Source organism: Panthera leo, chromosome D1 (genome assembly GCF_018350215.1).
Source record: "Panthera leo isolate Ple1 chromosome D1, P.leo_Ple1_pat1.1, whole genome shotgun sequence".
NCBI classification, from domain to species: domain Eukaryota; kingdom Metazoa; phylum Chordata; class Mammalia; order Carnivora; family Felidae; genus Panthera; species Panthera leo.
This window is the reverse complement of record NC_056688.1, coordinates 109202127-109224091: the sequence shown is the minus strand read 5'-3', so window position 1 is coordinate 109224091 and position 21965 is coordinate 109202127. Positions and strand designations below refer to the sequence as shown.

General features: G+C 51.1%; 2 protein-coding genes across 11 annotated transcripts in view; both read right to left on the bottom strand.

The window, feature by feature from the left end:
* DPP3 (dipeptidyl peptidase 3) overlaps window positions 1-9004 on the bottom strand; it is a 35312-nt gene extending 26308 nt beyond the window's left edge. The window contains exons 1-3 of one of the 9 annotated variants that reach the window (XM_042905592.1): window positions 8937-8967; window positions 8206-8383; window positions 7548-7822 (exon numbers count right to left, since the gene is read on the bottom strand). In XM_042905592.1, coding sequence (XP_042761526.1) covers window positions 7548-7817 — 270 coding nt within the window. In that variant the 5' untranslated portion in view covers window positions 7818-7822; window positions 8206-8383; window positions 8937-8967. Of the gene's footprint in view, window positions 1-7547; window positions 7826-8130; window positions 8384-8600; window positions 8676-8936 lie in introns of those variants that run through there. The other 8 variants (XM_042905591.1, XM_042905590.1, XM_042905589.1 and 5 more) reach the window with 8 other exon arrangements.
* A 3516-nt stretch (window positions 9005-12520) lies between these two features.
* On the bottom strand, window positions 12521-21559 carry PELI3 (pellino E3 ubiquitin protein ligase family member 3). Of its 2 annotated transcripts, XM_042906700.1 has the most exons (8): window positions 21397-21559; window positions 20088-20240; window positions 19485-19556; window positions 17016-17145; window positions 16278-16379; window positions 15286-15480; window positions 14778-14966; window positions 12521-13494 (listed from the first exon to the last, which is right to left on the bottom strand). In XM_042906700.1, the coding sequence occupies exons 2-8, from the start codon at window positions 20237-20239 to the stop codon at window positions 12925-12927; spliced, it is 1410 nt and encodes a 469-aa protein (XP_042762634.1). In that variant the 5' UTR covers window position 20240; window positions 21397-21559; the 3' UTR covers window positions 12521-12924. The 2 variants fall into 2 exon arrangements, with proteins under 2 accessions (XP_042762634.1, XP_042762635.1); XM_042906701.1 differs by lacking the exons at window positions 19485-19556; window positions 21397-21559 and having other exon boundaries at window positions 20088-20343.
* Window positions 21560-21965: the final 406 nt, after the last annotated feature.

Below are 21965 nucleotides of genomic sequence, written 5' to 3'. Positions count from 1 at the left end.
TATCCCTCCCCTCACTGCCTGGCAACCACTGATTTTTACTCTCTCCGTGTCCAGAATATCATATTGTTGAAATCAAATGCATGTAGGCTTTTCAGATTGGCTTTTTTAAGTTTGTTTGTTTGTTTATTTATTTATTTAGAGAGCAAGTAGAGGAGGGGCAGAGGGAGAGGGAGAGGGAGAATCCCAAGCAGGCTCTATGCTGTCAGCACAGAGCCCGACATGGGGCTTGAATCCATGAACCCTGAGACCATAACCTGAGCCGAAGCTCGGTGCTTAATTGACTGAGATACCCAGGCGCCCCTCTTATTGTTGAGTTTTAAGAGTTCTTTATATATTCTGGCTAACGGTCCTTTATCCTATATCCTATATCTCAGTCCTATATCTCTTGCAACTGTTTTTTCCCAGTCTGTGGCGTGACTTTTCATTTTCTTGACAGTGTCTTTGACAAAGCAGAAATTTTTAATTATATTGAAGCTCCACTTATCAATTATTTCTTTACAGGTAATACTTGACATGGTACCTAAAAAGTCATTTCCCTACCCAAGGTCATCTAGATTTTCTGTTCTCTTCTGGGAGTTTTTTAGTTTTGCATTTAAGTTTGTGACCCACTTTGCATTAACTTTTGTTAAAGATGTAAGGTCCACATCTCGTCTACATTCTTTTTCTTTTCGTCTATATATTTTTTTTTTAAGGCTTATTTATTTTGAGAGAGAGAGAAAGCGCTTGTGCATACATGCACACAGGGGAGGGGCACAGAGAGAGGGACAGAGAATACCAAGCAGGTTCTGTGCCATCAGCACAGAGCCTGACATGGGGCTAAAACCCACAAACCATGAGATCATGATCCGGGCTGAAACCAAGAGTTGGTGGCTTAACCGACTGAGCCACCCAGGTGCCCCCCTTTTATTTTGCATGTAGATGTTTCAGAACTATTTGCTGAAAATTTCAGACTATTTTTACCCCATTGTGTTGCCTTTGCTCCTTTGTCAAAGATCAGTTGACTATAATTATCGGGGTCCATTTCTTGGCTCTTTATTCTATTCTGTTGATCTAGTTGTCCTTTTGCCAACACCACACTGTCTTGATTACTGTAGCTTTATAGTAAGTCTTGAAGTTGAGTGGTACTGGTCCTCTAACTTTGTTCTTTTTCACTACTGTGTTGGCTATTCTGGGTCTTTACCCTCTTTCCTCAGTATTGTGTTGAAAATAAAATAACTTGCTGGGATTTTTATTTGGGTTGCACTGAATCTATAAAGTCGGGAAGAACTGACATCTTTTTATTTTTATGTTTATTTATTTTGGGAAAGAGACAGAGGGAGCACATGAGTTGGGGAGGGGCAGAGAAAGAGGGAGAGAGAAAATCCCAAGCAGGCTCTGCTCTCTCAGTGCAGAGCCTGACTCAGGGCTTGATCTCACGAACCATGAGATCACGACCTGAGCTGAAATCAAGAGTTGGACGCTTAACTGACTGAGCCACCCAGGTGCATCAACTGGTGTCTTGACAATGAATCTTCCTGTTCATGAACATGGAATATCTCTCCATTTATTTAGTTCTTTGATATCTTTCATCGGGTTTGTAGTTTTCCACCTATAGGCCTTGTACATTGTTGTATTTTTAACTTATGTATTTCACTTTCTTGTGTGCTACTGTAAATAGTATTATGTTTTTAAGGTCAAATTTTGTTCATTGCTGCTGTATTGAAAGCAATAGACTTTTGTATATTAACTTTATATCCTGCAACCTTGCTTTAATTGCTTATGAGTTCTAGGAGGGTTTTTTTGTCAATTATTTTGGATTATGTAGATGATCATGTTTTCTGTGAACAAAGACAGTTTTGTGTCTTCCGTCTCAATCTGCATACTTTTTATTTCCTGTTCTTGCCTTATTGCATTAGCTAGGACTTCTGGAACAATGTTGAAAAGCAGTGGTGAGGGGACTTCCATGCCTTGTTCCTGATCTTAGTGAGAAAACTCGAGTTTTTCACCCTTAAATACGATGTTAGCTGTAGGGTTTTTGTAGATAGGCTTTAACTTTATCAAGATGAGGAGGCTCTTCTCTATTCCTAGTTTACTTAGTTTTTATGATGAATCGTGCCAGATTTTGTCAAATGTTTTTTCTGCATCTATTGATACGATTGTGTGGTTTTCTTCTTCAGCTTGTTGATGTGATGCATTATTTACTTTCAAATACTGAGCCAGATTTGCACTCCCAGGATAAATCCTACTTGGTCATGGTATATAATTTTTTATACATTGTTGGATTTGATTTGCTAATATTTTGTTGAGGATTTTTGCATCTATGTAAATGAGAGATATTGGTCTGTAGTTTTCTTTTAATGTCTTTGTCTGGTTTGGGTATTAGGATAATGTTGGCTTCATAGAATTAATTAGGAAGGATTCCCTGTCTCTCTCTCTTTTGAAAGAGATTATAGGGAACTGGTATAATGTTATCCCTAAATGTTTGGTATAATTCACCAGTGAACCCATGTCAACCTGGTATTTTCTGTTTGGAAAGGTTATTAATTATTGATTGAATTTCTCTAATGTCCACGGGATCTATAGTGATGTCCCATCTTTCATTTCTGATATTAATAGTTTATGACTTCTCTCTTTTTCCCTTAGACTGGCTAGAGACTTTTTACTCATTATGGTCTGAATGTTGGTGTCTCCCATCCAATTCATACGTTGAACTCTAACCCCCAAAGTGATGGGATTAGAATATGGGGCCTTTGGGAGGCAGTTAGGTCATGAAGGCAAGAGCCCTCACCATTGGGATTAGTGCCCTTATAAGAGACACCAGAAAGCTAGTTCACCCATTCCATGATAGGACACAGTGGGAAGTCAGTATTGTGCAAACTTGAAGAGGGTTTTCACCAGAACTTGACTGTGCTGGTGCCCTGAATTTGGACATTCAGCCTCCAGAACTCTGAGAAATAAACTTGTTTATAAGCCACTCAGTGGTATTTTGTTATAGCAGTCCAAATAGACTAAAATATGTTTTGCTGATCTTTTCAAAGAACTACCTTGTGGTTTCATTAATTTTCTCTACTAATTTCCTGTTTTCAATTTTATTGATTTCTGCTCTAAAGTCAGACACTTAACCGACTAAGCCATCCAGGAGGCACCTATTTATTTTTAATAAAGTTTTAAAAATTTTATTTGAGAGAGCACACAAGCCGGGAAGAGGAGCAGGAGAGAGAGAACCTCTCCACACTGAGTGTGGAGCCTGACACAGGGCTCGATCTCACAACCCTGGGATCAAGACTTGAGTCAAAAGCAAGAATTGGACTCTCAGCTGACTGAGAGGGCACCCAGGTGCCCCTAGATCTGTCTATTTCTGATGTAAGAGTATTAAAGTCTCCAACTATAGTACTGGATTCATCTAATTCTCCTTGCAGTTCTATCAGTTTTTGTCTCAAGTATTTTGATGCTCTGTTAGACACATACATATTAAAGACCATTGTCGTCTTGTAGAAATGACTCTTTTATCATTATGCAATGCCCTCTTTATCCCTGGTAACTCTTCAGACTCTGAAGTTCACAACATTAATATTGCTACTACCACTTTCTTTTGATTAATGTTGGTATGGTATGTCTTTCTCCATCCATTTACTTTTAATTTATATGTATCTTTAGATTTAAGTGTGTTCTTGTAGACAACATATATTTGGGCCTTGTTTTTTGATCCATTCTGACAATCTCTGTCTTTTAATTGGCACAATTAGACCATTGGCATGCGAAGTGATTATTGATACGGTCGAACTAATATCTACCGTATTTGTTACTGTTTTCGATATGTTGTCCTTGTTTATTCCTATTTTTGTCTTCCATTATTTTTCTGCCTTTTTAGTAGTAACTGAGACTTTTCACATGAGTCTATTTTCTCTCTTTTCTTAGCTCATTAGTTATACCTTTTCACTTTTTAGTGACTGCCCGAGATTTTGCAATATACATTTCTAACTAACCCAAGTCCACTTTCATAGAACACTATACTGCTTCATGGATAGTGAGTACCCTATGATAACAAAATAATTTTAATTCCTGTCTCCTTTCCCATGTATCCTTGCTGCCCTTTATTGTACCTACATACAAGGATACAGAAATATATGTATGTATAAATATGCATAAGAATAAGATAAACATAAGCACATATAATTGAATACACTGTTGCTATCATTATTTTGAACAAATGGCTATCTCTTAGATCAATTAAGAATCAACAAAAATAGAGGCAGCTATCAGTCAGAAGAGCATGTAACTCTTGATCTCGGAACTGTGAGTTCAAGCCCTATGTTGGGTGTAGAGAATATTTAAAATAAATATTTTTTAAAAAGTTTTAAGTGTTTTATTTTACCTTCACTTACTCCTTTCATGCACTTGCTTTCTTAATGCAGATTTGAGTTTTGGACCTGTATCTCTTTTCTTTTCCCTGAAGAACTTTTAACATCTCTTGCAAAGCAGGTCTACTGGCAATACATTACCTCAATTTGTGTTTGAGAAAGTCTGTTTTTCCTTCACTTTTTTTTTTGAAGTTTATTTATTTATTTTGAGAAAAAGAGAGAGAGAGAGAGTGGCACAAGAGGAGGAGGAGCAGAAAGACAAGGAGAGAGAGAATCCCAAGCATGTTCTGTGCTGTCGGCACACGGAACCCGACGTGGGGCCCGATCTCACGAACTACGAGATCATGCCCTGGGCCAAAATCAAGAGTCGGACATTCAACCGACTGAGACACCCAGGCGCCCCTTCTTTCATTACTGAAGGATAATTTCACAAGGTACAGAATCCTAGGTTGGTGGCTTTTTCTCTCCACACTTCAAATAATCCAATCCACTTTCTTCTTGGACGTGTGGTTTCTGAGAAACTGGATGCAATTCTTATCTTTGCTCCTCTAAAGCTAAGATCTACTTTTCCTCCAGCTTCTTCCAGGACTTTTTCTTTGATTTTCTGTACTTTGAAAATATGCCTAAGTGTAGTTTTTTTACGACATTTAATATTCTGCTTAGTGTTCACTGAGCTTTGTGGATCTGTGGTTTAGTATCTGGCATTAATGTGAGGAAATTCTTGGTCATAATTGTTTCAGATATTTCTTCTGTTTCTTTCTTCCTCTTCTGGTATTCCCGTTACGTATACGGTTCCTATAGTTGCTCTACGGTTCTCAGATACTCTGTGCTGCTTTCTTCAGTCTTTTTTTTTCTCTTTGCTTGTCAGTTTTGAAGGTTTCTATTGGGATATACTCAAGCTCAGCGAGTCCTTCCTCAGCTGTGTCAAGTCTACTAATAAGGCCAGCGAAGACATTCTTCATTTCTGTGTTTTTAAACTTCTAGCACTTTTGGTTCTTTCTTAGGATTTCCATCTCTCTGCCCATCTGTTTTTTTTTTTAATTTTTTTTTTTCAACGTTTTTTATTTATTTTTGGGTCAGAGAGAGAGACAGAGCATGAACGGGGGAGGGGCAGAGAGAGAGGGAGACACAGAATCGGAAACAGGCTCCAGGCTCCGAGCCATCAGCCCAGAGCCTGACGCGGGGCTCGAACTCACGGACCGCGAGATCGTGACCTGGCTGAAGTCGGACGCTTAACCGACTGTGCCACCCAGGCGCCCCACTGCCCATCTGTTTTTGCATGTGGTCTACTTTACCCATTAGGGCCCTTAGCCCTAATCATAGGGCTATTAATCATAGCTGTTTCAATTCCTTACCAGTCCACCATACCTGCTATATCTGAATCTGGTTCTGATGCTTTCTCTGTCTCTCCACACTGCGTTCTTTGCTTTTTTTTATTATGTTCTGTTATTTTTTTCTTGATAGCCAGACATGACGTACTGCATAAAAAGAACTGCCGTAAATAGGCCTTTCCTAATGTGATAGCCAGGTGTGGGAGTCCCAGAAGTATTCTACAGTCCCATGATTAGGTCTCATTAGTCTGTTAGTGAGCCTTTACCTCTGGACTGTGAACTCCTCTCATGGGCTTCTCGGTCCTGTGTCCCCACCCACCCTTAGGTGGGACAGGATGACTTAGAACTGTCTGGAGTGGGATATTTTCCTCTGCCCAGGTCAGTTAGGCTCTGATAAAACCCTAGAAGGTTAGGTTCTGGTGAAATAGTTTCTCCTGAGAGCAAACTGTTAAGAACAGAACGTTCTGGCATTTTTCAAAAGCAGTTCCCTTTCCCTTACCCCTGTCAGAAGCACAAGGGGCTTTTTCTCTGAAACTCATTGTGAGGCCCCAGTCAAGATCCTGGAGGTAAAACTCCCAAATGTGTGGGGGCCTCTCCTGTGACTGGGTTCCCCTGGAGTTTTTAACTCTCAGAGCTGTCCACACTGGAGCCTCCAGCAATTTTTCAGTTACAGTTTAGGTTTTCCTACCCTAGTGCCGGTTGTGGGGAAGGCTTCTGCTCATGAATTTCTGCTGTTGTGATTCTCTGTACCCACCTGTCTGTCTCTCCAATTTGGGAGCGGCAGCCCTGTGGCCTCATTTCTTTTAAGGACGTAAGAAAAGCTGTAGATTTTCTGGTTTGTCCTGCCTTTTACTTGTCAGGACAGATCGGTGACTTTTAAGTTCCTTACATGCTGGACTGGAAACTGGAAGTCATGAATTTCGTTTTCACCGAAGCCAATTTGAGGTGGGTTTCTGCTCTTTGCAAACAAAAATATCCCACTGGAAACAGTAGCACTCGCAGCAATTTTCTATCTCCAAGCACTTGTCTCGCTGTTAACTCTTTTCGTGACTAAATCAAGGCCTAGAGATGGGATGCTGATTACTAAAAGTTAAAACAAGGTAGAAGAAACAGCCTGGGCCTCAGCTCAGAGAGAAGCAATCCAATCCCTTTATTTTACATATAGAAAAACAGGCCACATTCTCATACATTCTGGGTGAAACCTTGGTAGAAGATGATTTAACAACATCAATCAATTATAAACGTACAGAGCCTTTGACCCAGCAATGCGACTTCTAGAAATAGATCGTACTCACACATGGCATGATCTCATTTATGTAAAGGACAAAATGAGGAACTGATACACATGTGCATGTACACATGTAGGTATGCAATACACAGACAGAGGAATTAAAAGGCTGCACACCGCACCATCCAATGAGTGACCTTTGTATTTTGTGTCCTTCTGCGTTGCAACAATGCACTACAAATGTATTCACATATTTGGCCAACAGACCCACGAACAAACAAAAACCAGAGGACAGGCAGGGACGCACAACATGGTGGAGGAAGATCTGGTCCAGAACTCAGACCTCCCGATTCCTACCCTGGACTCATTCCTCTACTGCCTCTGAATCTCCACAGCTGTTGCTTTTACTCACAGCCCCTGTTAAATCACAGCAGCCACTATTTACCTTGGAGTCAGGTCACTGCAGCCCTAGGAGGTACAGACTACCCTCATGCATGTTTTACAGGTAAGACTGAGACTCTAGAAGAGGAGGTTCCTGTATATGCAACCTTTGGTCTAATCTAAAGAGAAAGACCTTTGTACCCCTGCTTGTGGTCCCTCATACCCAGAAGCCCCTCAGGAAATGCAGGATGACCTAAAAGAACTGACCTGATACTCCTCCTCGGTAAGGCCCTCAGCCAGGGCATGCTGGCGCAGCTGGTCTGGGTCCTGGGCACGGAAGAGGCGGCTGAGCAGGGCATAGATGTAGGGGGCCTCAGGGGAGGTCTGCAGCAGCACAGCCAGGCCTCCGTACCAGGCGGCCCGTGACAGATGGTGGGCATACAGGCGCTCTGTGGGTGACAGCAGGCGGAAGGCCTCACGGCAGTCCAGGCTAGACACACCGATGTCATTGGGCAGGATGTACTGGGCGTCCGCCATGGGCCCTGCTGAGAACCATCACCATCATCACAGCCATCATTTACCACACACCTAGCTCTGCACTCTCATGGTCTCATTTAATCCTCCCCCAAACCCATTCACCAGATACGTTAACTGAGGCTCAGATGTTAGGTGACTCACCCAAGGATATTACAAAATACATTGGTGGGTCACATTTGGCCTGGGGCCCCTAAACCTTAAAGAATGAATTCGACTACCAGTATTACAGATGGGGAAACTGAGGCCCAGAGAGGCTAGGAGCTTTGCCTAATAACACAAGTAATAACACAAGGGAGAGATCAGAAGCAGAGACCTGCATCTCTAGACTCCCAGCGGGGGTGGGGGAGGGGGCACTCAGCCTCCCCTCCTCCTTCTCTGACTTCCTCACCTCCTCTTCAGAATTCTCCTGAATTGTGAATTCAGAATTCTTCAATTCCACCCACCACTGTGTTCAAAAGGACAGAGTTCCATGCTATCAGCCGGAAGACCCAGGTTCCAAACTTGGTTCAGCTCTAGACTTCTAAAATCAAGTCAGTTTTCACTTTTCCGTGCCTCCGTTTTCACCTCTGTAAAATGGGGGTGATAATAACGCCAACCTCACCAGGACAGTGTGCAATCTGTCTCATTCTCATCCTTCTAACTGCCTTTTCCTTGGCCCTCCATCCTCCTACCCTCTCCCCCGTGCTCGGCCAGGGGAGCCACAGAGCCGCATAAGTTCGGAGCTGGAAGAAAACTCATTTTCCAGACAGAGAGACTGAGGCTTAGAGAGGCCACGAAACTTACCGAATTCTCACAGCCCCGTTGGGACCCGGGACCTCCCAACCCAGGGCATTTTCCACACCGCCCACACCCCCCCCCCCCCCCCTTAACCGGGAATGAGTGTCCAGCCTCCCCCACCACTCCGGATGCTCCGCCCCAATAGCACTAACCCCACCCCCCGCCCCCGCCCCGGGTTAACTCTTTGCTGCCCGGAGGGTTCCTTGGCATAGGGGCCACAATGAATGTGGAAGGGGTACTGGATGGAAGGCAGAAAAAGAATGATCTTGCGTTCGGTCCAGACTCGCCCTGTCCCCCGAGGATGACGCACCGTGACCCCAAAACCCGGGCGCCGCGCCTCACCTGCAGCAGCTGCTAGGATCGCAAACTCACTTCCTGCTTCCGGCTCCCCCATTCATTGGGGCTCCGCGAACTCCGCCCCCCGCGGCCAATTGTCGGGCCTCGGGGCCCGGATGGACGTCAGCTCCAGCCAATAGGCGCGCCTCGGCGCAGTCCGCCGGCCCGCCTCTCCCCGCCCCCGGGCCCTTCAGGGTCGCACGGGGGCGGCCCCTGCGGCCTTGGCCTTTGTCAGCGAGGGTGCTCTCGCGGGCCACTGGAACCTGAATGGCTGGCCTGGCCGCGGCGTGGTCCCGGCAGACTGGGCTGACCAGGTCCCTCCGAGTCCGGACGGGGCGGCGTGGGTGTCTGTACGGAGCACAGGGACTCCCCGTCAGAGTCCCAACCCGACTCTGCTTTGGGTCCCCCACCTCAGTTTTGCAGGTGGAAACCTGCACAATGGAAGTCATGTGGCTCCTTCTTCCTCACTGGATTCGAGGGTCAGGCGGTGGAGATGCTTAGGAGACTGCGACCCTACAGGGCGAGCTGCTGGGCTTAGGCTGAGGTGATCACACCCTTGCGGAGACACGGAGAAATGCCCTCAAGTGCTTCACTGCCCTGCCATTGACTCTCCAGGGTCTTGGGATGCAGCTGCTAAACATCTCTGAGCCTTTGTTTCCTCGGCACAAAGGGGCGAGGGGCCTAGCAGTCTGTTGGTGCTTGGCCGATACCTCGATGGATCGGAAAGCTGCCTGTGACCCCAAAAGGCAGAGCTGGGCCTGAGACTTTTGCACGTCTGGGTAGACTCACAAGATATCCTGGGTGGAGCTTGGCATGTAGAAGTGCTGGCACCAGGCCTGGGCTGAGTGGGGAGCACTGTGAAGGTCCTGGGTCAGTGTGGGAGGAGCCAGGCCATCTGAGGTCGAATCCAGCCTCCATTGCCTACTGGCTGTGTGGACTTGGGTGGGACACTCTGCCTCTTGGAGTCTTTGGCTCCCTCAGCCAGAAAACCGGGCTGGGCTAACACTTGTCTCCACTCCAGGGAGCGAAGTGATGAGTGGACAGTCTGCCCCCTAGTGTTGTGCCCAGAGGAACTGGGGAAAGGGAATACCTGAAATCCACATCCTCTCCTCACCATACCTTTGCCACACCTGTGTCTAGGCCCACGGCAGCATCTGCCCAGCATTGACACCAGTTTCTCATTTACGAAAGTGCCCGAGGCCCTGCTTGACACAACAGTGCTACTTACTGTTGGCTCTGATGATGATTATCATTACAAGGAGCTCAGTAAATTGATCTATGTCCTTAGGAAAGTCACCCTCTTCTTCCCTGTGCTTCAGCTTTGTCTTTAAAATGGGTACACTTCCTTGATTTGAGTGAATTTGAAATGTGCACCAGTAAAGGAGGTAGTGTTCTCCAGCCACCAGTGGGCAGCTCAGGCTAGCAAAAGATTCCAGCCCTCCTGGGACCCTTAACCAAACTGTGTTTTTACGATCACAGTTCATTTGAACACACGAGGTCCTGTGTTAGCAGCTTGACATGGAGGATATTCCATTCTTGCAAAAACCCTGGTAGGATATCATTTTACCCATTGCAGGAGATGGGGAAACTGAGGCTAATAGGTTTATTGACTTCCCTAAGGCCACCCAGCCTATCCTCAGGTGTCCCCGAACAGGAGTCTAGCCTTCCTGACACCTTCCACCACACTGTCCCCTCCACTTGCCCCAACACACACACACACACACACACACACACACACACACACACACACACACACACACACATATCATATGGAGCAGTCCACTCCCTGGAGTCATGACCATCCCCAGCCTTGGTTCTTCCCCATGGAAATGCAGGAGGGGTATGTAAGGAAGTAACATTAAGTACCTACTGTGTTACAGGTGCTCTCTATACAGTCACAACCATCTGGTGATGTAGTAACTGCTATTCCATTTAACAGGTGACTGAGGTACCAAGAGCTGGGAAGGGGCAGAGCTGGGCCAAATTCAGGGCTGTATTACCCCCCACCACTACCTCCGAGTTCTCCCTGGGATGGTTCCATGCTCTCTGCTTGTCTCTTCTCCCAGAGACTAAGGTTCCCTGCTGGAATGGGACTGGAACATTCCCCTGACTGGTTCCCAACAGGGTCAGAAGAAAGAACAACTGGGAAGAGCCGGATTCCTAGTGGTGTGTGTGTGTGTGTGTGTGTGTGTGTGTGTGTGTGTGTGTGTGTCGCAGTACTCCCACATCCACCTGAGCATCCCATCTGGGCTCCCCCACTGTGGCAGTGTGACGCACTGAATCTCATCACATCCCCTTTTCACCACCCACCGGTGCCCTCTGTCCTCTCGAGAGCCCTACATCTGATCTCTGTGGCCCCCACCAGCTGTGTGGCCCGGGGCAGATCCCTCCCCTTGGAATCTGTACTCCCTAAGGTTCTAACAGCTGTCTTCAACTGGGGATGATGCCCGGGTCAGGCCTGTACTTAGAGCCTCTTTTTCAGGTTTTTGGATCTCCAGAACTTCCACCTACCTGTCTCCCAAGGTTGCTGCCCCCAGGAATGGTCTGGAAGCAACCCCAGCAGCACACCGAGGCTGCCTTGGCTCTCAGGAAGAAGTGGCACTTAGGATGAGTGGGGGTCCAGTTCAGACTTGGTCTTCATGGCAACCGAGGGCCATCAGGCCCCAGCCCAACATCCACACCCCTCATTCCTCATCCCTCCAGACCTGGCTCTCTGTCACCAAGCATTTTTCCTGCCACACCTTTGCACATGCTGTTCCAGTTACCTGAGCTGCCCTCCCGACTTCTCCCACCCCCGTTCAAGGAAAGCAGCACAGTGTGATGGAGAGGAGGGCGGGCTAAGGCCAGGATTTGAATCTTTTCTAGCTGTATGACTTGGTGCATGTGCCTTAATCTCAGAATCTTAGAAATGGTAACACCTTCCTCCCTGGGTTGCTATGAGGATCAAATAGCAAAACCTCCTAGTTAATGCTCCATTAACAAAGTTATTAGCAGCAGCACAGCAAGGGGCATGGTGGGCACTTGGCAATACCAGCCCTTCCGTCAGCCAGCGCACTGTGAGAGTCCCCTCTCTTCCCCCTGCTCCTGACTGTCCACAAATGAGGTCCCAAAGCCTCCATCCGGCATCTTCCCCATCAGCACAGCCCCAACCTCTTGTTCCAGCCTCCTTTCTGCCCCCTGTTGCCACTGCCCCAGACACTCAAGCGCTCGCTCAGTTCTCTGCTTCCTCCTACCTGAGCCTGTGCTCAGTCTCCCTCCTGCCCACAGCACACTCCCCTTCCTGTGGGGAGTTCCCACCCGAGCCCCCCTCACCCTCCCACCTTCTAGTGAGACCTGCTCCACAGCCTTTGGCCATTCTCTGATCCTGGCACACAGGAAACTGTGCTGTCATTCACTAATTTGGTCTGTCGTCCACTAGACCGTGAATTCCACCGGGCAGGGAACCAAGTCTGATTGTCTCTGTCCCCAGAGCCCACTTGGCATAGTGGTCCAGCCCACAGTGGGTATCAGCAGATGCCAGTCCCAGCCTGCTGCCCACCCATCACTCACGCAGGGGCTGGCGGCACTGCACTCATGCTGGACACGCGGGATTTGCGAGGGCAGCTGAGCAGCAAGGTTTATAGAGGAACCCAGGGCAGCAGCAGGGTGAGTATATCTGGAGCTGGGTCGGCAGGCTCGGGGCACAGCCAGCCTAAGCTGGGGGTCAGGGGCCCACGGCCCCTTCACTCCCCCAGGGACACAGTGTAGGCGGCATGATGTAGGACACCCCAGGAAAGCCCAGGACAGAGCTGGTGCTGAGGGCCCCATCATTATGACTGGGGTAGGGGTTTGGGGGACCAGAGATAAGAGGGAGGAGCACAGCCCATCCAACACGTCCATCCGGTGTGGCTATGTGCCAGCAGGTACAGTCCCACATGCAGAGCTCCCTCTGGGCTGCAGAAGGTGGGGGACCTAGGTGGGCAGGTGGGCACGGCATCCAGGGCCCCGGGAGAGCCTAGTCCAGTGGCCCCTGGAAAATGAGGCGGACGCAGCCATGCTCGCCGGTGAGCCAGGCCCCACAAAAGGGGCAGGCAGCATGGAAAGCATGGGTGCCATGGGGCAGTGGTGTCTGGGCCCAGTAGCGGGCAGTCTTCTCAGAGCAGACATGGCCGCAGGGTGCAAAGGCATGGCTGGGTGGTCCAGGGTCCAGACAGAGGCCGGCCTCCTGGCCGAGCCATAGGGGGACATAGGGTCCCACGAGGCGACAGAGAGGACACTCGCGCTCCTGGGGGCCCCGCTCTCTCCTGCAGCCCCAGCCGTGGTAGCCGTGGACGTGGCCACAACGGACGTAGACCCAGGGCTGCTGCTTGTCGGGTGCTGTGCGGCCCCGGGCCGGACTGGGGAAGGCCAGGGTGCTGAGGCCCACGGGGCACTGGGGCCGTGCTGCGTTCGCCTCCTGCCGCTGGGCCTCCAGCTGCTTCAGCGTGGGTGCCCTCAGCAGCCCTGCTGGCGTGCGCCATAGCAGCGTGGCCCCACACAGGTCAATGAGGGAGCCGTCCTGCAGCACATTAGACTCGTTTTCCACCTGCCAGAGACAGCAGAAGGGCCTTACTGCTCAAGAGGCCCCCGAACTCCTGGCCATTGGGCAGCCGTCACCCCAGCCAAGCCACCTATCCATCCCACTGAACCTCCCTGGAGAGAACACCCTGGGCCAGTGGGGTGGGCTGGGGCAGAGGAGCCAGGAGGTCTGAGAACCCATGTGGGAGAGCAAGTCAGTGCTCCCAGGCATGCACTGTCCCTCACAGTGTGACATGGGCCTCGGTCACTTTATCTGTCAAATCAGGAGAGCTTGACCAAAACAAGGTTGTTCCCAGGGTCTCCCCTAAGGGCAGAAGTGGGAAACTCTTCTATCTGAGAAACACTGGGGGGCTTAGCCCAAGGCAGCTGTCCCAGTGGCTGTGGTTAAAAGCAATGATTCTAGAACTAGCGTGCCTGGGTGTGATTCCTGGCTTCGCTGTTTACTAACTTTGCATCCCTGGTCAAGTAACTCAACCTCTCTGTGTCTTAATTTCCTTATCCTCGAGATGGAGTCTGCGTCCCATTATCTCAAGTGGTTCCCAGGAATCAATCAACGTAAACATCTGGAACAGTGCCTGGAACACAGTAGGTACTCAACAAGTGTGTGCCAGTGAAATATTCACACGCACCGATTTTAAAGATAATGTTTCTCCAAATCTCCCCGTAGAATTGGTGCTCTGGAAAGAGAAGCCATGCTCTTCCCCGAGATTGTACATCTGTTTGCCGGGTGTGCTCGAGCCCTGGAAGAGCTCGGAGAGGCCCGTTTAAGGAGCTTAGCCACGTGACCATGGGCAGGCCCCTGCCTCTCTCTAGGACTCTGTCCCAGCTCCTAATGTTAGTTCTCTGATCTGTGCCACGTGGAGCATTCACTGTCACCTCCGTGAGAACTACTCCAAGGGCCCTTTCCCGCTAGTAGAGGATAATAAAGCTAAATCCATCCGAACGTGAGAGACACGTTGCAAACTGCCAACACTTTCGGCTATAAACTGCTCACACATGGGCCAAGTGTCATCCTCGCAGGAGGCTGGGATGTTTTAAGCTGTCGGCATCCCTAAGGCCACTTTCTACCGCACGGTGCATTTATGTGTGCTCTATCTCACCTCACCCCATAGACCTCCAGCAGTATGTGGGCTACATTTTGGAGCCACTGGTCTGGTCCTCTCTGTGGGGCAAGTGGGGCATGACCCCCAAATGGAACCTGTTGGAGCTCCCTTGTGTAGGAGGGCTGGAGATCAGGGGGAAGGGCCTGGGAAGGAGTCGGGGGCGGGGAGGAGGGAGCAGGCCACCTACCAGCTTCCCTCGCTGCTGTGCCGAGCGGCTGTCCCTCAGAGTGTACACATTCCCACAGACTGATATCTCCCTCCAGACACCCGGGGCCGAGTCCTCAGAGAAGCCGCCTGCTGGGTGCATCACCAGGACCCCATTGGTGGTTAAGCCGTCCATCAGGCCGTCGGGGGTCCGCCACTTGGCTGCCCGCTCCTGGGACCACATGTGGGATCAGATCATATCCCCGAGTGGCCCCCAGCAGGCCGCGATCCCGGGATGCTGCCCCAATACCCTCGCAGTCAGAGGGAGCCCAGAGAGGACTGGAATGGGCGCTGCATGGCCGGGGGCATCACCTGAAGTCCTGGAGTCTCACTGTGCTCATGTTTTAAGTGACATTGCCACTGCCAGCATAGGTCACGGTTATGACGACTGCCCACTGGTCCATCACCCCAGGACACTGACCCTCCCCACCCTACCCCTCTGCTCACTCTCAGATAAAGTGCCGGTCCCTGCCTAGGGGGGGCTCACTCACTCCAAGGAAGATGTTGCTGGAGGCATCAAAGCCAGCAGCATAGATGCGGGCAGTATAGGGCGGCCGGCGGTCACAGAGGATGCGGCAGGCATAGCGGGAGATGGTGCTCTGGGCAGAGGGGCCCTCGGCGGCCCCTCCTCCAGGCGATGTGTCCGTTACCACAAAGTCGATCATGTTCTCGGTGGAACGGCCGATCTGTGAGGAAGAGGAGGGCGAGCACAGGGATACTGTGCACGGCTCAATCCCACAGGCTTCCTACCCCAGGGTTCCGCCTGCGGGGTCACCAAACAACGAGGAGGGGGAGGTACCACCCCGACTCCCTAAGCACTCTGGGCTCTCAGCTGGGGTCTCCAAATCCAATGGCTAGGATCTGGGGCTTCTCTGTCTCCCCCACTCAATAAAAATGAGTTTATTTTTTTTTTTAATTGACCAGTGAAAACGTGACACCCACGGTCTGGGAGTCCTCAAACATTAGCAGCACATAGTGAATTTTTTAAATTTACTAGATACCGTGCTAAGCCCTTCACCTGCCATATCTCAGCTAATCTTCCCAATAATTCCATGGGGTGGGGATACTGTGGGCCCCACTGTACAGATGAGGAAACAGAGGCCCAGAGAGTCTAAGCAACTCTTGCCCAAAGTTACCCAGCTAGTAAGTGATGGAGCTGGGATCTGACCCAGGTAGCATGACTGTCGCACCACACTCTGAACTCTTAAGCTGTATGGCCTCCCGTGGCCTGGGAGTCTGGTCTCGAGTTTTAAATTTTGATACAGCCACTGATTTGCTGTGTGACTCCAGGAAGTCAAAGGCCTCATAGGACATCCTGCTTCCTCATCTGAAGAGTAGTTGATTACACTGAGTCCCCCCATGCCCCAAAACACCCTCACCACGGCCTTCAGTCCTCCAGGGTCACCCTGGGATGCCTGCAGTGCTGGATGTTGAAGCCCGGTGGCTCCGTGGCCAAGAGGCTTACAGAGGGGCCTGAGCATACCTGGAACATGTCTGTGTCACTGTCATGTGTGTATTCAACTATGACCGAGTGGCTCCGGGACAGTGTGTACGAGATGCTGTGCTGGCCACGGTTACTCAGTGCCTGGTGGGGAGAAAGGAGAAGTCACTTCCCAGGGCATGTTGCCAAGAGAAGTGTGAGCCTCTGAGCCACAAGCTGGAACCCAACGCCCACTGGCCAATCCCAAGGAAGGGGCAGTTCTACCCTCGCAGAGGATGTCCTGTGCAGCTGGCACTATACTCAGGCTTGCCTTATCTGATCCCTACAGCCACCCCAAGAGGGAGGCCTGGTTATTATTCCCATCTTATGGCTGAGGGAACCGCAGCTCAGGGAGGAGAAGAAACTGGCCAAAAGTCACACAGATGGAAACAGGAGAGGTTGTATCTTAACCCAAGGCCTCTGAAGCCAAAGGCTTTCCTTTGCCATTGCTGTGTGACCGTCACATCCCTTCTCTGAGCCTTGGCTGCCTCTAAATGATGCTGATCGTTTCCATTCAATGGCTGGGATCTGGTCATCAAAGAAACATTCTGCAAACTGTAAAGTGCGGTACGCTGCAGGGGATCTCCTCTCGGCACCACTTCCCTGGTAGCCCCAGAAGACACAGAGGGCTCCCCTGCTCCAGCAGGCCTGTGGGCAGGCAGCACCGGGAAGGCTGAGGACCTGGGATCTGGGCAGGGAGCACAGGACTTTTGTCCAGGTCTACTGGGACAGGCTGCTTGCCTTGGAGACGAGCGGTGTGGAGATGTGGTGCATGACATCTGGCTTCACTCCGTTGGCATGGGGCCGGCGGCTCAGTGCCAGGCGGCTTCTCCGGCGGCCCTTGTCCCCACTTGCCAGACACCCATTGTAGCTGTGGATGTGGAGGGTTAAAAAGAAGGAATTGAAGGGAGAGAGAGAGAAAAAAAAAAAGAAAGTGAGCCCCTGAGAGATTTGGAGGAACTGCTAACTTCTGGGCAGATTCTACGGTAACAAACAAACACTAGAAGCATCTGAAATTAGAAGACCCTCCCTACTATATGAAATCAGTGCCTTTGGGAAGTAGGGTGAGGAGCAGAGTAGCTACAAAAGACTTTGCATTCAATTAACCAGTGCTTCCTGGATGCCTGAGCCATGTGTGGCCAGATGCTGGGCGGTGGGGTGGCATCGGGGGCACACCACAGGTCAGTTCTGTGTCCTCAGTGGCAGGGAAGCGGGGGTCCTGAGCTTTTCAAGGAACCTGAGTACCAACTGTGCCATAGGCCCAGAGGCAGCAGAAGGGAATTCTGGCCTCAGATCAGGTTTCTAGAAGAGGAAGCTGGGCTTTGGAGAACTAGAAAGGATTCACCTCTATAGCAAACTGTCACTTGTTACACCACAAGTATGACTGGAAATCAGAATGAAAGAAAAAACAGAGGGGTACCTGGGTGGCTCAGTTGGTTAAGCATCTGACTCTTGGTTTCAGCTCAGGTCATGATCTCACTGTTCATGAGTTCAAGCCCTGTGTTGGGCTCTGTGCTGACAGTGCAGAGCCTGCTTGGGATTCTCTCTCTCTCTCTCTCTCTCTCTCTCTCTCTCTCTCTTTCTCCTTTTCTCTCTGCCCCTCCCCTGCTCATGCTCTCTGTATATATCTCTCAAAATAAATAAGCCAACTTTAAGAAAAGAAGGAAGGAAGGAAGGAAGGAAGGAAGGAAGAAAAGACAGACCCACAATGCCACCACCTCCATATATCCATAACATGTCAAATTTCTACCTTCCTTCCAGCTCTTATCCAGAGGGGGTGATTGTGGAAGGCAAAGATGGGGTGAGTCACAGCCTTGGTCACTGCCATGTACTGGAGCCTCCCGAGTTCCCGGTGCTTCACGTTATTAATTACCTAATGGAATCTGTGCAATGTCCTGCCAGGCAAGTACCTTTCTTCCCATTTTACAAATGAGAAAGATTGAGGCTCAGGGAGGTAAAATGACCTGCCTGAGGTCCCAGGCTAGTAAGTGAAAAAGTCAGAGATTTGAACTTGGGTCGTCTGACTCTGGCCTTTCTTGCAGAGGCCCTTTCCGAGGGAAAGCTCACCCCAAGCAAAGGTCATGAGACTGGCAGGGTTTGGTGAGATCAGGGAGTGGCGATTTGGGTGGTAAACTGCAGTAGAGGAAGATGAAGCTGCTGGAAGGGCCCTGAACACCAAGCTTAAGAGCCTGGACTTTTTTCTGGAAGACTAGGGAGCCATGGAAGGATTTAGAGCAGGCAGTCCCAGGATGAAGAGCTGCCAAATACAGATAAGGCCCACTTAAATCAGGGTCTTCTCATAAGCTCGTTAAAATACAGATTTCCTGGCTCTACCCATGGAGATTCTGATTTTGTAGGTTTCGGACAGGCCTGTCAATGAGTATTTTCAACATGCTCTCCGAGTGGCTCTATAACCAGTGTGGGGCTTCACTGCTCTACAGAGAACAAACAGCTGTCAAGAGGGCCTATACCCTTAGGTCTGCACTCTCCCCCCATCAGTGGCCTCACCCTCAACTGGAAAGCCTGCCCTTCCTTTGGGACACCAAGCAGCTGCTCCTATCATGCAAACATCCCTGAGAGGGGGATCACTTTTGCCCTTGTAAAATCTTCCCACCTATGGGGTGTGGGCCAGTTCAGGACATGGGCTTGAGGCTCAGGTGGGCCTGGCTTAAATTCTGGCTTTTCCACTTATCACATGACCTCTGTAAAACGGTGCTAATTAATCAGGACCTACCTCACAGGTTCATTGCGAGAACTAAATGACATAAAGCATTTAAAAAACGTCCGGCACAGAGTGTGACAGATCTACAGCAAGCCCTTGATAAACGTTAACTATGATTATTAGGGGAAAAGCACATGGTATGTACATGTATAACAGCCCCTATTATTTCTAAGTAATCATAATGACGGCATAGCTTCTCAAATATTTTCTTCGGGGCAGATGGCAGAGAGAGAGGCCAAAAGGTGTGGATGGAGGAGGAAGAAGAGGGATCTGTGCCTGGGGGTGGAGTTAAGCGGGTGGTGCAGGGATCCCGGTCAGGCAGAGACCAGGAAGGGATGAAGTTTACCCACGGACCACCAACTCACATGGCTTCCTCTCTCCTGGCCTCGGTTCTCATCTGTAGCATGAGGGTCAGCTGTGGCTTAGTGAATGTGCACTAGACCTGGAGTAAGAAAGCCCTGGGTCCGAATCCCAGCCCTGCCACTTACCAGCTGTGTGCCCTTGGACCAGTCACTTCCCCTCTCTGAGCCTCGGTTTCCTCACCTCCTTCCTCACAGCATCTTTGTGAAGATTGAAATGAAATAATGTCCATGAAAGGGCTTGGCACAAGCCTGCCTCCCAGAACACTTGATACGTGCCAGGCACTGTTCTACGTGCTTTACAGAAATCACCTCATTCATTCCTCCAAAAACCCTCTGAAGTATTATCATCATCCCTATTTGGAAGGTGGGAAAATGGAGGCACAGGGAAGTTAAGCTACTTGCAGAGGCAGGATTTGAACCAAGTATTTTTGCTGGAGAACCAAAGTGCTTCACCCCAGACTACATATACTAGGTGCTTTATGAAAGGCAGATGGTGCTACTTTATTTCTGATCAGAAACTGAGGTGGGCAGTCGGAGTTTTCTCAGTAATTTATTAAAAATGGGAAGATAAAATAACAGGAATTGAGGTGGGTTTGGTCAACTCTCTCAGTTGGGGAGGTGAGGAGGGACAAACAGCAGAAGGTCATATGTGGGGAGAGCTGGGGCCCTTGATCTGGTTGCCCTGGGGGATGCCTGGTGCCCTGCCCCACCTGGGCCAGGGTCGCTCACCCCAGGACGATGAGTTCGCCATACTTGATGGGCTCCTCGCCTGGCTGCGCATCTTCACCAGGAGAAGAGAGGACACAAGAGCCCTGGCTCCCTGGGTGCCCGAGGTCTGAGGTTCGGGGAGACCCCACTTCAGGGTTTCCTTCTAGCACCATTCTGGGCAGAGTGGGAGAGGAGAAAAAGAATTTTGCAACCTCTCATCCCAACCCCCTCAATGCCAGCTCAGGCCTGCTGCCAGGACCACCTAGGCAAAGGCCAGAGTGACCTTTCGCCACCTCTGTTGCTATGGCAACCACTCCACCTCTGTCTCCTTTAAACTGCCCCGGGGTTGCTGGGATACCAGGGCAGGGAAATGGGTGGGATGGAACCAAGAGGAAAGGGCCCCACAATCAGAGGGTCGGGATATCCGGTAGGGCCAGAGGGGTAGACCAACTTGGGGTGGCCAGAGGCTTCTTTTTGGCTAGGACCCCAGAGTCTGGGATGTGCTTGGAAGACAGACACCTCAAGAGTTAGAGGGCCCTCATTCCTCATCTTAGACTCAGTTCCTGGGTTTGACTCTTGGCTCCGGGGCCTCAGAGTAACCCTTCCGTTGGGCTCTTGGAATCTATCTATCTTAATCATTTAGTCCCTTGCAGGTCTAGGCCTCTGTCTGTCTTTTTCCTCAATGACTCTCTGTCCTCCCGGGACTGTCCTTTTCGCCCGTCTCTCTTCCCACCCTCCTCCTCATGTCATCCTGTCTGGCCACCTTCTCCCCATCCATCTGCCTCAGTCTCCCCATCTTGGCTTCGCCGGGCGGGCGGGCCTCCGGACCCCTCCCGGGTGCGCGCCCCCTCCCTCCCTCAGGTGTCTGTCTGCAGTCCCAGGGCCGCCCGGGTCTCTGGAGGCCTGTGGGGGCGGCGCTCCCCCCTCCGGCTGGGGCTGCAGCAGAGCCAGTCTCCGCAGGAAGCCTGTTTGGAAAACATCCCCGCGCAGGAGGGACTGCGCCGGGGCAGGCCCGCGCCCCAAGCCCCGAGCCCCGCGCCCCGCGCCCGGGGCAGGCACAATGACGGCCCAGCGCATACGCAGATACACACCCGGCGGCCCCTCGCCACAAACACGCGCGCGCACGCACACAGTCCCGCACACCCCGAGCCCCGCGGGCAGTGCCCGGACGGGCGCAGAGCCCACTCGGGACCCGCGAGCGCGCAAACAACCCCCTGCGCCAGCCCTCGGACCCACTCCCCCTGCCACCCTCAGACACGCAAACACGCCCCCCGCGCCCGCCGGGGCCCGCCCGGCGCAGCCCCCGCCCCCTCCGCCCCGGCGGTCTCACCTGGCCGCGCTCCCGGCCCCACTCGGCGCCGCTCCCTCCGCGCCTCGCCCCTGCTCGGCCCCGGGGCCGCTGCGGTGGGATGGGCCCGGCCCGCGGCGGCTCCGCGCTGCCTCGTCACGGGGACACCCGGGGCCGGGGGAGGGGGCGAGCGCGAAGCGCCACACTCCGCCCCTTGTCCCGATGCCCCGCCCCCTTAAAGCCCCGCCCCACCCGAAACTCCGCCTCTTGCGGCGCAGCTTAGCCCCAGTCAACAGAGCTCCGCCCCTTCGTGGGAGACCACGCCCCTCCATAGCCCCGCCCCCAGGCCCTGGGAAGCTCCGCCCACGCTCCGTCTCAGGAACTCCCTAGCGCATCTTCACTGGTTCGGGGACTCCCCGGTATCTGTGAGATCCATCCCCCAGTTCAGGCTCCCTCAGACCCCGCCCTCATTTCTGGGGACTTCCGGGTTCTCCTAGAGACACGGGCGCCCCCTCCCCCACCGCAAGCCGGAGCCTTTGTACTGCGCGGGAGGCGCCTTTCCCCACCTTGGGCCGGGGACTATCCACCTGCTCCCCCACCCCCACGCCCGT

What these genes read in the sequence shown, in the direction of transcription:
- PELI3 (XM_042906700.1), bottom strand. Translation starts at nt 20,239, where the DNA reads ATGGTGCTAGAAGGAAACCCTGAAGTGGGGTCTCCCCGAACCTCAGAC. An exon ending in GGCGAACTCATCGTCCTGGG is followed by an intron (nt 19,557 to 20,087) that starts GTGAGCGACCCT and finishes ATCTTCACAAAG; the next exon opens with ATGCTGTGAGGAAGGAGGTG. An exon ending in CCAGCAACATCTTCCTTGGA is followed by an intron (nt 14,967 to 15,285) that starts GTGAGTGAGCCC and finishes ATGTGGTCCCAG; the next exon opens with GAGCGGGCAGCCAAGTGGCG.